At 45.8% G+C, this 15164-nt stretch overlaps 1 protein-coding gene across 12 annotated transcripts in view; it reads right to left on the bottom strand.

Moving 5' to 3' along the window:
• Positions 1-3101: 3101 nt before the first annotated feature.
• The window catches only part of LOC116990323 (RAP1 GTPase activating protein), a 290150-nt gene continuing 278087 nt past the window's right edge, over positions 3102-15164 (bottom strand). For 11 of the 12 annotated variants that reach the window (XM_033047839.1, XM_033047838.1, XM_033047843.1 and 8 more), the window contains 3 exons: positions 14474-14582; positions 12533-12636; positions 3102-3534 (listed from right to left, as the gene is read on the bottom strand). In XM_033047839.1, the coding sequence (XP_032903730.1) occupies positions 3511-3534; positions 12533-12636; positions 14474-14582 (237 nt within the window). In that variant the 3' untranslated portion in view covers positions 3102-3510. Of the gene's footprint in view, positions 3535-8811; positions 8854-12532; positions 12637-14473; positions 14583-15164 lie in introns of all 12 variants that reach the window. The other variant, XM_033047832.1, reaches the window with a different exon arrangement.

Raw genomic sequence — 15164 nt, forward strand, 5'->3', positions numbered from 1 at the left:
ATCCAATCCAGGTAGTGGGCAGTGACAGTCCAATGGTTCACTTATCCAATTTGGTTTCATGTTCATATGATCGCAGTGTAATTCTCTCCCTAACCATTCACAAATATCAATACATTATATTACGTATTCAAAACATCAATTGTTACCATTGCACTGAAATGTAACCACTGTAGTAGTGGTGTTGTCGGTTGCATTTGATACATTGTTATGATAAGGTACATAGTATCCAGCAATGAAAAACACAACTGGGTCAGGCAGCATCTCTAGAGGACGTGAATTAGTGAGATTTTGGTGGGTCAGGACCCTTCTCCAGACTAATTGGAGGAGTGGGGAGAAAGTTGGAAGAGAAGTGGTGGCAAGACAAAGCCTGGCGAGTGATAGGTGGATACAAGTGAGGGAGGATTTGATGGGCAAAGGTCTGAAGAAGGGTCTCGACCCGAAATGTCCCCCGTTCCTTCTCGCCAGAGACGCTGCCTGACCCGCTGAGTTACTCCAGCTTCTTTGTGTCTACCTCTGGTTGGACAAAAGCCGGAGATCAAAAAACGAAAGGCTGTGAGATAAGGAGAGAAGAGTGGATATAGCCTGAGGAAGGGGTAAAGATAAAAGGGGAGGGGGGGGGGGGTTGTGGGAGAAATGGGTGAGCATGAGGTGGGGAAGAGAGAAGAGGAGGGGGGCGGTTGTTAGTTAGTTACCTATAATTGGATTCAATGTTCAATTGCCAACAACGATGCCTCTGACTACCTTTAGTTGCTTCTTTTGTGCAGAGATTTCTTCACAACTCTGCACAGCGTCAAGCTCCATCTGGTGCAGGATCCACTTCGCAGTCACCATTCTTGAGGTCATGGTGGGACTTTCACCTCTCACCTGTAACTTGTGATAGTCTAACTTTGGCGCCGACCTGTAGGGGGTATGGCTGCCTAGCCTGCAGCTGTCTGTTTTTCATTTCTTTTTTTCTTATTTTTAGTTAGTTTAGTGTTTTGTTTTTAAGGAGTTCTAGCTTTTTTATGTGTGGGGAGGTGGGGGGGGGGGGGGGGGGGGGGGGGAAGGGGGAAACTAATTTTCAGGGTCCCTACCTGGTCGGAGATGCAGCTTTTCTCCGGGCTGCACTTTCGACCCGTCCTCGCGGCCTACCAGCAGGCCTGGAGCGGTATTTCCTGAGGGGACCGCCCGGAGCCTCGGCGGCGGCGGCGGCGGCACCAGTTGAGATCACCAGTTGAGCTCCATTCGGCGCGGCCTAGTCGGCTCCGGAAGCCACGGTCTCGAGTAGGGAGGCGGCCGTTCCAGGGTTCCCATGCCGCTGAGAGGACTCTCCCGACGCCGGAACATCATCACCCGGCGAGGACGGCCTGGAACATCGGGCCTCCGTAGAGGCAACTGTGGAGGCCTCAATAGGCCCGACTATGGGTGGACATTGGGGGATGGGACTGGACTTTGTGCCTTCCCTCATAATGGGAACCATTGTGGGGGGATGTTTTTATGTTAAAGCTATTTATTATTGTTATGTTTGTATTCTTTTTTATGTGCTGCATTGGCAAAAGGAATTTCACTACATCTAGGTGTATGTGACAATAAATCAACCTTTGAACCTTTGAAGATATGGTGATCCCCGCACATTAACACTATCCTGCACACACTGGGGACAATTTACACTTGTACCAAACCAATTAACCTACAAACCTGTACATCTTTGGAATGTGGGAGGAAACTGAAGATCTCGCAGAAAAACCCACGCGGAAAATGTACAAGCTCCGTACAGACAGCACCCGTAATCAGGATCGAACCCGGGCCTACTGGCACTGTAAGGCAGCAACTCTACCGCTGTGCCACTGTGCCGGCTGGTGCTGGGCCCATTTTTATATAATTGTGTCAGAATTTGCCATTTGAGGTGCAATGTGTCTGGCATGTTTTTGTGATTCATTTTGAGTTAACGCTCACTAATGAGGCCTTGTTCACCTTGGCTCTGCCCAGCAGACTCCCACCTGCCTCTTTTCCAATAAACATTATGCTCCAAGGACCTGGAATTTTAATACCATGGTATCTTTGAAGGTTACATTGGCATCAATTTATGTGGGAAATTAAGAAACAGTTTGAAATCACTTTGTACGTTATATTCCCGGAGACTTATATTTTGAACTTTTCTTCATAATCCCTCTTCATAAAAGAATCCGTTCATCCCAGGACTCTCGTTCGTGAACTCTAATCTAGTGACCTTCTCCGAATTGCTTCCTTAAGACAAACGACCAGAACTGAACTTAGTTCTGCATACATAACTTCCAATCTTAGCTAAATTCCGGAACATCCACTGCTTAAAGCAATTCCAATAAGATTAGGTCTCATTCTCCTAAACCCCACCAACTATATAAGATTGTTAAGGGCTTGGACACGCTAGAGGCTGGTGGTGGGCGAGTCCAGAACCAGGGGCCACAGTTTAAGAATAAGGAGTGAGCCATTTAGAACGGAGACGAGGAAACACTTTTTCTCACAGAGATTGGTGAGTCTGTGGAATTCTTTGCCTCAGAGGGCGGTGGAGGCAGGTTCTCTGGATGCTTTCAAGAGAGAGCAAGATAGGGCTCTTAAAAATAGCGGAGTCAGGGGATTTGGGGAGAAGGCAGGAAAGGGGTACTGATTGGGGATGATCACATTGAATGGCAGTGCTGGCTCGAAGGGCCGAATGGCCTACTCCTGCATCTATCGTCTATATGTCATTAACATTCCTTCTCCACACACACACACATATGCTGTTCCATATGCTGCAGTCGCAGAATACTGCGATTGGACATGCGGATAACTGGAGATCCCGGAGAAAACCTACGCAGGTCACGGGGAGAACGTGCAAACTCCATGCAGACAGCACCCGTGGTCTGGATCAAACCCGGTTCTCTGGCGCTGTAAGGCAGCAACTCTACCACTGCGCCACTGTGCCGCCCCCGTGAAGGGAATGAATGGAAGATGTTTCGGGCGGGGACCCTTCTTCAGACTGATGTTGCCTGACCTTCCTAGTCCCTCCAGCAGGTAGGATTGGCAAATGTGTTAGTCCCCCAAGAGTTGTGCCTTGTGTAATGTCTTCAAGCTCAAACCATAACAAAGAAACATGTGGATCATTTTGATTGTAACATTCATGATTATTTTTTATTGTGCATTATTTACAAAAGCCTATGTACACAATTTTCATTCAGCAGTGACATTTAGCTAGTTTCAGCAACAATAAACCAGAGACATTTTTCCATAAATACAGCCTAATGCAGTGTTTAAAGGGTTTGACAGTGCTCCACTAACTTCATCATTTGTGCTTTTAGACTTCATCCAGTGACAATATTAACACAAATACACAAGACACAGATAATCACAAACAGTTTCTATGCAGAGGCAGTCAAAACTGAATCTCCATCAATCAAAGTGCAATGCAGTTCAAGAATATAATCGTAAATTCTCATATTTTATAATCCTGGCTTCTGAGAGCTTCCTTTCGCGAGCAAGGCTCCATCTTCACTCATGTCCACCTCAACTCCATTAGCTGTGTTTATTTTGGTAATTCTATAAAAACAAAAGACAATTGAAAATTATTTCCATTGCTATGACATCAAGCTCACACATGACAAGCTGAGTAGAGATGATGAAGTACTGAAGTACATGAGAACCTTTCCTTATTTGGTGATAGGTCAAGTTATACGTTGGGCCTCTATCTTGCATCATGATAGCTTTAATAGTCTTTCTACATGCACTCTCATTTAAGGAGGAGGGATGGGAGGGGGGGGGGGATTAGTTGTGGATTTACGAAGATGTTGCCAGGACTTGGGGCTTGATTTATAAGGAGAGGATGAACAGGCTACAACTTTATTGCTTGCAGCACAGGAGAGGTGATATTATAAAGGTATATAAGATCATGGGGGCAATAGGCAGAGTAGTTGCATAGAGTTTTTTTACCCAGAGAAGTGAAATCAAGAACCAGAGGACAAAGGTTTAAGGTGAGAGCAGAAACATTTAATATGTACCTGAGGGGCAACTTTTCACAAAGAGAATGCTGGGCATATGGAGTGAGGTGCACTATCAACATTTTAAAAATACATTGGACAGGTACATGGATAGGAAAAACTTAGAAGGGATTTGGGCCAAACGTGGGTAAATGGGAATAGTGTCAATTGGGCATCTTGGTCAGCATTGGCAGGTTGGGCCGAAGGGCCTGTTTGCACCTGACCTGCAGCCATGACCTTGCTGAATGTTCGACACTGACTACGATTTCTTAAGGGGCTGTCCCACTTGGGCATCATTTAGGCGTCACACAGGTGGCGCGCGAAGATTCTGTGAATCCCCAAATCCTGGGGCGCCGCGCGCGGCACTGCCTACGCCACCACGCACCATGTGGTGGCGTAGGCAGTGGGACACCACGCACCAAGTGGGACAGGCCCTTTACTTTCTTATCCTCCAATGACTTCAAAAAGTGCAGTAGCATCACATCAGGCCCTGTCCCATAAAGTTTAGAATATGAAACAATTGAATCATTTACTGATAGATGATTTAATAACTGTTTGGAAGGTAGGAGTTAGAAGAATGCAAGCACCAAAGAAAATAGCAGCAAGACTAGGGCACCTGGACTGCCACTCAATCTGATTGTGGCTGATCTAGCCCAGGGTTCAACTCCTCTCCCTGTAACCCTCAATTCCACAATCTTTCCAAAATGTACTTACCTCTTGGAAACTCCTCTGTTAAATAAAACTTCACTACCTCTGGGGTGGAGATTTCCAAGGATTCACCACCCTCTGTTTTAAATAACCAGCCCCTTAACCAGTAATTAAGTCCCTCATTCAAGACTCTCCCACTCATGAAAACATCTCTGCCACTGCCATCCCCCTTTATGGTCACTAAGAGCACTCCTCATTCAAGCCTTAAAGAATATCTCCAACTTCTACAACTAAGATATGGGACAAACTTCTCAACCCAACAATTAGCCGGTTGAGTCCCCTCATAGTTAGAGGGCAGCTACTGGTGTTGGATAGTATTCCTCAGGGTATGTACAGGATGGAGCTCTCACTTGTTGTTATATTGTACTGGTGAGGAAAAGAGAGATGTAGATCAAAGTTTGCCATCAGTCCCAAAGTTGAAGATACAGTGAGTTGTGTGGAAGAAGATTCAACGTGTGGAGGCAAATCTAGCAGATGGAATTCCACATCTACAAATTTGAGATGATCCACTTTGAACTTAAGAACTGGGCAGAAGGTTTTGTATGAGTCACCAACAGCTGAAGCCTCGAGGTGGAAAAAGTAACTAGAAAGGACATTGAATGGGATAATGCTGCACTCTAGGTGTGGAGTTTGGTCAGATCTCAGAAGGAAAACGTTGTCCATAGTTGGGTTATGCATTGCAGGAAAGATATGTTATCTTTGGAAGTGCAGATTGACCAGAATGATGCCAGGGATTTACAAAGGGTTAAATGAAGAGGACACGATTGAGGTGATCGATCCGAGATGTTTAGAATGTGAAAGGATTAAGTGGAATGGATAGGGAGACCAGAACAGCATACTTGGTCTAAAAATGAGACTGCTTGATTCTGGTGAGGGGACAAGAGACTGCAGATCCTGGAGAAACTCAGCGGGTCAGGCAGAGGGCATTTGTAGAGGGAGATGGGCAGATGACATTTCGGGTGAGGAGGTCAGAATCTTGGGGCCCCAATATGTCATCTGTCAATCCCCTCCACGGACGCTGCCTGATCCACTGAGTTCCGCCTGCACTTCGTTTATGAGGTTTTGTAATTGGGTGAATTTGCGGGTTGTGCTGCCAACATTGAAAGAGGGAGCGGGGAAGCAGACGGGAAGAAGAGGAAAAGGTTAACGTGCAGGTAACATAATGACGCAGGTGCTAAAGCAGACTATTTCTTGTCCCAATGTGAAATTTAAGCCCGGGGAGGGAAACACAAGCCAAGCTTCAACACTGCCTATGTTAACACTTGCTCATTTTGACCTGCTACAATAATGTCGCAAATTAAGCTTCCTGGCAACAGAACAGGGCAGAGCTCCCACAACACCAAGTCACTGTCCATCAATGCCAAGAGCCTGCTGTCAGTAGGAAGGTGATCCTTGACTCCAGTGCTTCTACCTTTGGGGGCAGGACATGTGAGGTCAGCTATTGCATTACTTCGTTGACCGTGTGAAAGGTAGATTGAGAGGAAAAAAAACTAGCTATTTAACACGGAAACAGGCCCTTCAGCCCAACTCATCCATGCTGACTATCTTTTGGTGAGGGTGGTATTGGAACTATTTATCGGGAAATGTGGTGGGGTTTAGTGAGGTTCTGGTATTAGCTGATTAACTGGGTTCAGTGTGCTGGCCATATCGAAATAGGGAGCTGAATGAGATTTTGAGAAGGATCAGATTTATTACAAAGGCCAGGAAAGAGGGTTCCAAGAATGTTCAGTCCTCTTCAATGGTGGGGTAGTGTCGAGAGGCTGAATGGCCTTCTCCTGTTCCCACTGCTTAGTCTTTTTCAGCCCACTTGCAGAAGGCAACTGGACCCCCCCCCCACCCCTACCTCAGGGACTCCAGGGAGGAGAGGTCCAATTGCTCTGCTCCCATTCCTGGTTTTCCATCGATTTGGCAGAAAAAGTCCATCTCAAGGAGAGCAGAGGACTGTACATTCATGTCCCGTTCTCCTCGCCTTGCTCTCCACTTCTCTCCCCGCATTACCTGACCACATTCACAGGCACACAATGTAGCTCTGCCCTGTAGCCCGAGATCCTGATCAGCAGGACTGAACGGTGCTGGAAAGATGGCAGCAAAGCCCCCAACATCTCAACCCCTATCTACTTTGGCTGGTTTAATGCAATGGCTTTTCCCTCACCACTCTTCTCCATAAGCCTTGATTCTCCTCCTGATAGATACATTGTTCTGACACCTCACCCTACAGTGACATTGAGTCTGCTCTATCCTGTGGGAGGAAATATCCCCTCAGCATTTACTTGGTGTACAGCATGGAAACAGGCCCTTCGGCCCACCTTGTCCATGCTGACCAAGTTGGCATTCTGGGTTGGTTCCATTTGCCTGCATTGGGCCCGTATCCCTGTGATCTCTTCCTATCCACACATCTGTCCAAATATATTTTAAAATTCTAAATTGTATCTATTTCTATAGCTTTCTGGGCAGCTTGTTATTGATATAAATTACCCTCTTGAGTGAAAAGTTGCCCAGATATCCCACTCAAATCTCGTTGTTCTCACCTTAAGCTTCTCCCCTCTAGTTTTAGAATGCATGTTTTAAAATGGCTGCCCAGGATGGCAAACAAAAATCTCAATGAATCTCACCCTTGTGCCACTAATAGCAAGGTGTGGAGTAATATTATTTCACTGCAGAACATGCTTCAGAAATGTTTGTAGCACGATGCAATTTCCACCCCAATGGCAATTTTTATGAAATACCAGTGGAAGCAACATCTCACAGTACAAATCTAGTCTGCAGTAATTGCAATTTGCCATCATCATAAATATCCTCTTTAATGAGTCAGGAATCATTCATGAATCTGAATATTTTATAATGTTCCCTTTTATCATTCAGCACTCGTGGGGGACATACAAATGTCACAAGACCTGGCAGCATTGTAAGTATTGTCTGAGATAATGGAACATAAAAAGTGGATGTCCATAATTAATTTAGAATTAACTGTGTTGGGACCAGATCAGCATGGATACCGTATATTTTCATTGTTGACCCGTTAAGTTTCACGAAGAACAGGTTACAGACATCGGTGGGATGTCTGGCTAATTGGGTCTCGGGGGGCGAGGGGGGGGATGATGGATGACGAGGGGAGGAGGGGGGATGCCAACACAAGTGGAGCTGCATGATGTGCAGCATCAGCAGACAGGTGGGAGGCTGCAAAGAGGGCAGCAGCACACATCCTGATTCACCGACCCATGGCTTCTCGTCTCCTCCCAGCACTCTCGATGGGGATTGGGGAGGGAGGGTAGGGGGTGGGATGAGTAACGCAATATAGGACTGCTACACAAGACAGACTGTCTTCATGTCTAATGTGCACGGTGGCGCAGCGGTAGTGTTGCTACCTTACCTTAGTGTTGCAACTGTGCCTTTGCGGTTGCAGCCCCTAGACTGTGGAACAGCATCCCCTTTCCCATCAGAACTGCCCCCTCCATCAACTCTTTTAAGTCAAGACTAAAGACTTATCTATACTCCCAAGCCTTTCCTGACATCCTCTGAGTGAGGGCTACATGTATATATGTATGTAGTTTGTTTTGTTGCGCTATTCTTATAACAAATGTAAAGCAATTTGGCCAACGAGAGTTGTTTTTTAAATGTGCTATATAAATAAATGTGACTTGACTTGACCTTACAGCGCCAGAAGTCCAGGTTCGATCCTGTCCACAGGTGCTGTGTGCACGGAGTTTGTGCGATCGCCCTGTGACCTGCGTGGGTTTTCTCTGGGAGCTCCGGCTTCCTCCCACACTTCAAAGGCATACAGGTTTGTAGGCTAATTGGCTTGGTAAAATAGTCCCTGGTGTGGGATGGTGTTAGTGTGCAGGGATCGCTGGTTGGTGAGGGCTGAAGGGCCTGTTTCTGTGCTGCATCTCTAAACTAAATTAATCTTGGTGGATTATGCCATGGGTCGGGCTGTTTGCTGAAAGGTGACCGTGGTCTCAGAGCAGTGACATCCTCAGGATTTGTCAAGATCTATGCAGCACCCCAACTACTGCCAAAGCAGACAACACAAAGCACTAGAGGCAGACAAGAGCAAGCACAGGAAGACACACCAATTAATTAGACGTGTTAGTTCAGAATTTCAAAAAGTCATTCATACTTGTTTCAAACTCACCTTTCTGTTAAACTGCTTCAATATTTAATTCTCCTGATCTTGCTGCAAGAAAGTTACATTGAAATACGTCTAATTTTAGTCTAAAGCAATCAGATTTTCATTCCAGTTCCCAAGTTATTTTAAAAATAGATCAAACATTTTGCTTAATGTAAATGTAATGATAAATGTCTGCTGCACAGCATCCCCTCCAGTGCAGGTAAAAAACACAAAACAGGTAGGCAAAAGAAAATGCATATGAAAGACAGCACGATAGGCCTCATGTCTAAAAGGAAAGCTAAAATGGACTGAACACAGGATCTCCATGTGGCGACTGCCAGCCAGTTAATGGCCCATTGCAATCACAAACCAGTGCCTCTTAACTAATCGTTGCTGCAGAATATGTGTGTGCTCAACAATGGCAAGTCTCTCATGCCAGTATTATTTCCATCTTATCCCTGTTTGGAAACATTCAAGAATCGTTTTGATTTCCACCTGATGCAATGTGATTAAAGGCGGCTAACAAAATGACTCATTTAATGCTCATCGCTGGCAACTCATCCCTTCTGCACACACTTCTTCAGCATGGTTCTCGACTACACCTGTCCCAGTCACTTTTGCTTGCCTCTTCCTGCAGATAAAACATTGCAGAGAGCACTTGGACAAGGACCTGCCTAACTCCCATCCTTCTGCCCTTCACCAGTTCACCCTAACTTTATCCAGATCCCAAAGTATTCAGGTTGAACAAGCGATGCCTTGCTCCTTTCACCTACCCTGGATTGTCCTGGCAATTTGACTGGTATTTTTCAGCCCCGATCCTCTGCAACCTTTTAGAGAATTTTCCAATGTTTTGGTTCGGTTCATGATTTACAGAAGCCAATTAAACCCGTAAACCGGCACGACTTTGGGACGTGGAGAGAAACTGGAGCACTTGGGAGAAAACCCACGCGGTCACAGGGAGAACTTAGGAACTCCGTGCAGACAGCACCCGAGGTCAGGATCGAACCCGGTCTCTGGCACTGTGAGGCAGCAGCTCTATTAGCTGCATCACTGTGTTGCCTCAATGCTGGTTGTGTCCAGCATACGTCTCATCTGGACACATTTTGTGTTGCAATCCCACAATAGACAAAACACCACTAACACATATGCCTCCACTACCAACTCCATATGCTCCTGTTACAAGTTCCTGTGACTCGGCTTAAGCTAAATTAGAACATTCCAATTTTCTGCAGAATTGTATCCATTTAGAACATAAGACTGTTCAGCACAGGAACAGGCCACAATGACTGCTCAACAAGATGCCAGGTTAATCTAATCTCTGCCTGCACGTGATCCATATCCCTCCATTCCCTGCATATCCAAAACCCTCTTAAACACCACCAACACATATGCCTCAACTACCACCCCCAGCAACGCTTTATATAAAACTCGTTAACTTAACGTCATCTGAATGCATAAAACCCTCCATCAGATATTTTTATCCTTTCAAACCACACCAACAACGGTCAAAGCCAAGCAGCTAACACATTACTCTGAAAGATGATTAGTGTCACCAGATCACAATCAGTGCAACCAGGTCACTGCTTGTTTCCGAATGCAAGGTAACTTCATCTATTTATGTACTATGGCCATTAACAATCCCATTCCCAGTAGAAGGATGTACAAGTGATCTAGTCTTAGAGAATTTATAGAGGATGATAATGGTCAGGTGTAACCTTGAAGTTCATTTTATTAGGGAGGGGAAAGTGGCTGATATTGAACATGAAATTACTATACATGCAAATACACATTTTGCATGACATTTAAATATTGGAAGTAGGTCTAGCATTTTTTACACCAGGAAACCCCTCGAGCAGTTGCCCTAGCTGCCAGGAGCTCGTCGTGAAAACAAATTACACTTCATGATGTGTGGGCAAGTGTGTGAAGATTTAGAAAATTCTCTGTCGAATTACCGAGAAACATTCAGCCAGAGGGGGGGAAGTTTAAAGGGAATGTGTGGGGCAAGTTTTCTTTACACAGGGGGTGCTGGGTGCTTGGAACATGCTTCCAGGGGTGGTGGTGGAGGCAGATATGATAGTGGCGTTTAAGAAGCTTTTACATAGGCACACGGATATGCAGGAATGAGGGTGCTGGCAGAGGAGATTAGTTTAAGTTGGCATTGTGTTTGGCACGGAGTTTATGGGCTGAAGGGCCTGTTCCTGTGCTATACTGTTCCATGTTCTATGTTACTTCCAGAGTGATGGCCATAAGAGTTAGCCTCAAACATGGCGGGTAGAATTAATGTCAAATTTAGCAGTGCTGAACTATGGGGAATAGGCATCAAATCTCTTCAACAACCAAACCAATAGCAGTCAAAACATTGGGAATTGCAGATGCATTATCCAAGAGAATAAATTAAAAAGGAATTAAGGGAATGAAGTGGAAAATGTGGATTATTTTTATTGTCAGCATGGGCTCGATGGGCTGAGTGGCATTAATTATCATCAGAAAATAGAAAAATATAATTCAGTTTGGGCAAAATGGATCACGTTAATGATTAAGAGAGACACAAGGATTTGCAGGTGCTGGGATTTTACATAAAATACAAAGTGCTGGAGTAACTCCAGCGGCATCTCTGACGAAACATGGACAGGTGATGTTTGTAGTAGGGGGAGAAGGTTGGAAAAGAGGTGGTAGCAAGGCAAACCTTGTCAAGTGATAGATGCATATAGGTGAGTGTGTTTGTGTTTGGCAGATGGGTGGAGAAAGGCTGGAACTGAAAAGGAGACCAAAGGAGACGAGGAGACAAAAGTGTGTCAGGTAAGAGAAGTGGAGTGAAAGGGCAGGGACGTGTAAAGCCTGAGGGAGATGTAGGTGGAAGGAGACGGGGCTGGAGGTGGGGGTCGGGAATACGGGGCAGGATAGTGGGAGAAATGAGTGGGGGAGGGGTTGGGGAAAAAAGGGGGGAGTGTTACCTATGTTTAACATAGCTGCTGCCAAGAGGCAAATGGACATTTACACAGTCTCCATGCTGTCTGTTCACCTGTGGGTGTCAGTCAGATCAATTGGAAAATTATATTGGGTAATATTAGGGTTAACTTTGTTAGCTGTTATGATTTAATACACATTATTTTGATTCCTCTAATTGTGAGGCATTTATGAATAGGAATAATGAATAACTCTCCTGGTGAATGTGTGCTCTGGAATTAATATGGTAAGTACATAATAGCAATTTTGATATGAAATAATTGGAAATGGGGCATGAAAAGAATTTGGGATTCTAACTAGTTGAAGAGAACAAGGCTGTTGATCAAAGTTTGTATATTCAATCAGTAAACCTATTGTCAATGTTTTAGTTATCTTTTATGGGTGTTGTGGAGAAGAGTCAGAAGTTTTCAAGAGAGAATTAGGTTTGGCTCTTAGGGCTAAGGGAATCAAGGGATACGGGGGAAAAGCTGGAACAGGGTATTGATTTTGGATAATCAGCCATAATCATATTGAAAAAGCTAGATAGAGCTCTTAAAGATAGCGAAGTCAGGGGATATGGGGAGAAGGCAGGAACGCGGTACTGATTGGGGATGATCAGCCATGATCACAGGTGCTGGTTCGAATGGCCTACTCCTGCACCTATTTTCTATGTTTCAAACATCACAAATGTCTGGCTGTGTCTTCACAGAACAGACATGCAGGAGGCACAATGCAAATACTGAAGAATATATACTATGAACACACAGATTGAACCTGAATCCAAGCGGCATTTTCTTACCTGACAGAATTTCTGTGGTTCGGATTTCTCGAGCTTAATTTTGATCTCGGGACGGGGTAGCTCCCTGCTCTTGTTAGCGTCCAGGAGTAGAGAGCGAGGCCCACCTACTGTCACCGGGGGCAAATGGGCAGAGGGTAGTGCACGTGAGGCCACAGGTAAGAAGACAGATCAAAACATAGGGTGCCAGGACAGGCAGGAAATGCAACCTAAGTGGTCCCAGTAACTGAGACCATGGGGCTCAAGGGCATCTCCACATTCCTGGTTCTTTCTCCTCACGGACTGAGTTCATAGGAACACTATTGTTGTACCTTTTATCTGCGTGGTCTTTGAAGTTATTTAACAGCCACTGATCATTAGATATGAGTATCTTGAAACAATGGGGGACAATGTGAACTTTCTTTTGGCTACAGGACCTCTATCCCCCAATTAGATAGCTGATTGGCTTAGTGATACAGCGTGGAAACAGGCCCTTCAGCCGACTGAGCCTGTGTCGACCAGCGATCCCCGTACACTAACATTATTCTCCACACTAGGGGCAATTTACAATTTACAGAAGTCAAATTAACCTCCAAACCCGTACGTCTTTGGAGTGTGGGAGGAAACCGGCACACCCGGAGAAAACCCACGCGGGTCACAGGGAGAACGTACAAACTCCGTGCAGATAGCATCCGTAGTCAGGATCGAACCTGGGTCTCTGGTGCTGTGTGGCAGCAACTCTACCACTGTGCTGCCCTGGCTGCATCAGGCTTTGGGTCCCAGTGCCTGTGCTAGTGAGGAGCATGATAAGCGTTTAAGGAGCACTCTGAGTGGAGCAGCCTTGCTTCTCCTGGGCCACTATCACTGCTGGACTCCAGCTCAGGACCCCTGTCATTCACATCCCTGGTCTGCCCAGAGACCACCGTCAATGTGAAAAAACCTATGCCTTCTAGTTCTCAATGCCCCTACCTTAGAAAAATAATCTGCATTCACCTTTCTATTCAACTCATGATTTTATACACCTCAATAAGATTACCCCTCAGCCTCCTGTGTTCCCAAGAGTAAAGCACCAGCCTGCCCTATCGTTCAGACCCTCAATTGCTGGCCACATCCTTGTAAATCAACATTGAACCTTTCCCAACATAATTGTATCTTTACAATAGCAGGTTGACCAAAACTGAACACAATACTCCAAATACGGCCTCACCATTGTTTGGTACAACTGTTACATAATGTCCCAACCTCCATACTCAATTCCCTAACTGATGGAAGGCCAATGTTCCAAAGCCTACTTAACCACCCTATCCACTTGTGATGCCCCTTTCAGAGAACTATATACTTGTACTGTTAGATGCCTCTGTTCTGCAACTCCCCAGGACCCACCATTCAATGTGAAGGTCGTGCCATGATATGACGTACCAAAACAACTTGCACAACCAAATTAATCTCCCTTGGCCATTCCTTGGCGCATCTTCCCAGTTGATCAAGATCCGCTGTGATTCTTAATAACCATCTTCACTTTCTACGGCACCACCTATTTCAGTATCATCTGCAAACTTAAGGGCCTGCATTTGCGCGTCATTTGCGCGTCATTTACGCGACACGACGCATGTGTGGTGACGCGCGCATGGTGCGCATTACGCTTGCATGGTGCGTGGTGACGTAGGCAGTGACGTGCGATCGCGCTAGGCGCCTCAGGATTTCGGGATGTACAAAATCTTTGCGCGCCATCTGCGTGACGTGCTAAAGTCGCCCAAGTGGGACAGGCCCTTTACTACTCATGCCTTGTACATGCTCATCCAAATCGTTGATATGGATGACAAACAGCGGTGGGCTCGCCACAGACCCCTGCAGCAGACCACTGGTCGCTGGTCTCCGGTCTGATAAACCACCTTCCACCACCACCCTCGGGCCATTGAGGAATTTGGGGAAATGTGTGTGGAGCTGGATGCTGGACGGACCCACCTGTTGAGCTCCCAGCGCTGTGAGCACTGGTGTTACTGGTGCTGTCATCCAACCATGTGCTGTAGGTGAAGGAATCCCGCTTATGAGAGGCGTTGGAGGATAGGCTGTCCTGTGGGCAAAATAAACAAATAACGGGAGGTTGATCTGTGCTTGCAACTGAATCTGAGGTGGAGCAAAATGTAGAATAAATGCAAAGTAGAACAGTGGCATTGGTTGTATCATCGTTGGAGCAGTGACCCAGAGACTGGACTAACATGGAGATATAAAGAATTGCAGATAGACAAAAATGCTGGAGGAACTGCCACTTGGGCAAGAGGCAGAGGACTGCAGATCCAAGGGAACCCATTGTTTACCCAAAACGTCACCCATTCCTCTCCAGAGATGCTGCCTGTCCCGCTGAGTTACTCCACAGCTTTTTTGTGTCTATCTTCGGTTTAAACCAGCATCTGCAGTTCCTTCTTACACACTGAACTTTTTTGTTTGTTTGTTTAGTTTAGAGAAACAGAGCTGTAACACGGCCTTCGACTCACCGAGTCCGCGCCGACCAGCGATCCCCGCACATTAACGCTACTCTAAACACACTAGGTACAATTTACATTTATACCAAGCCAATTAACCTACAAACCTGTACGTCTTTGGAGTGTGGGAGGAAACCGAAGATCTCGGGGAAAACCCATGCGGTCACGGGGAG

Source organism: Amblyraja radiata, chromosome 31, assembly GCF_010909765.2.
Source record: "Amblyraja radiata isolate CabotCenter1 chromosome 31, sAmbRad1.1.pri, whole genome shotgun sequence".
Classification (NCBI taxonomy): domain Eukaryota; kingdom Metazoa; phylum Chordata; class Chondrichthyes; order Rajiformes; family Rajidae; genus Amblyraja; species Amblyraja radiata.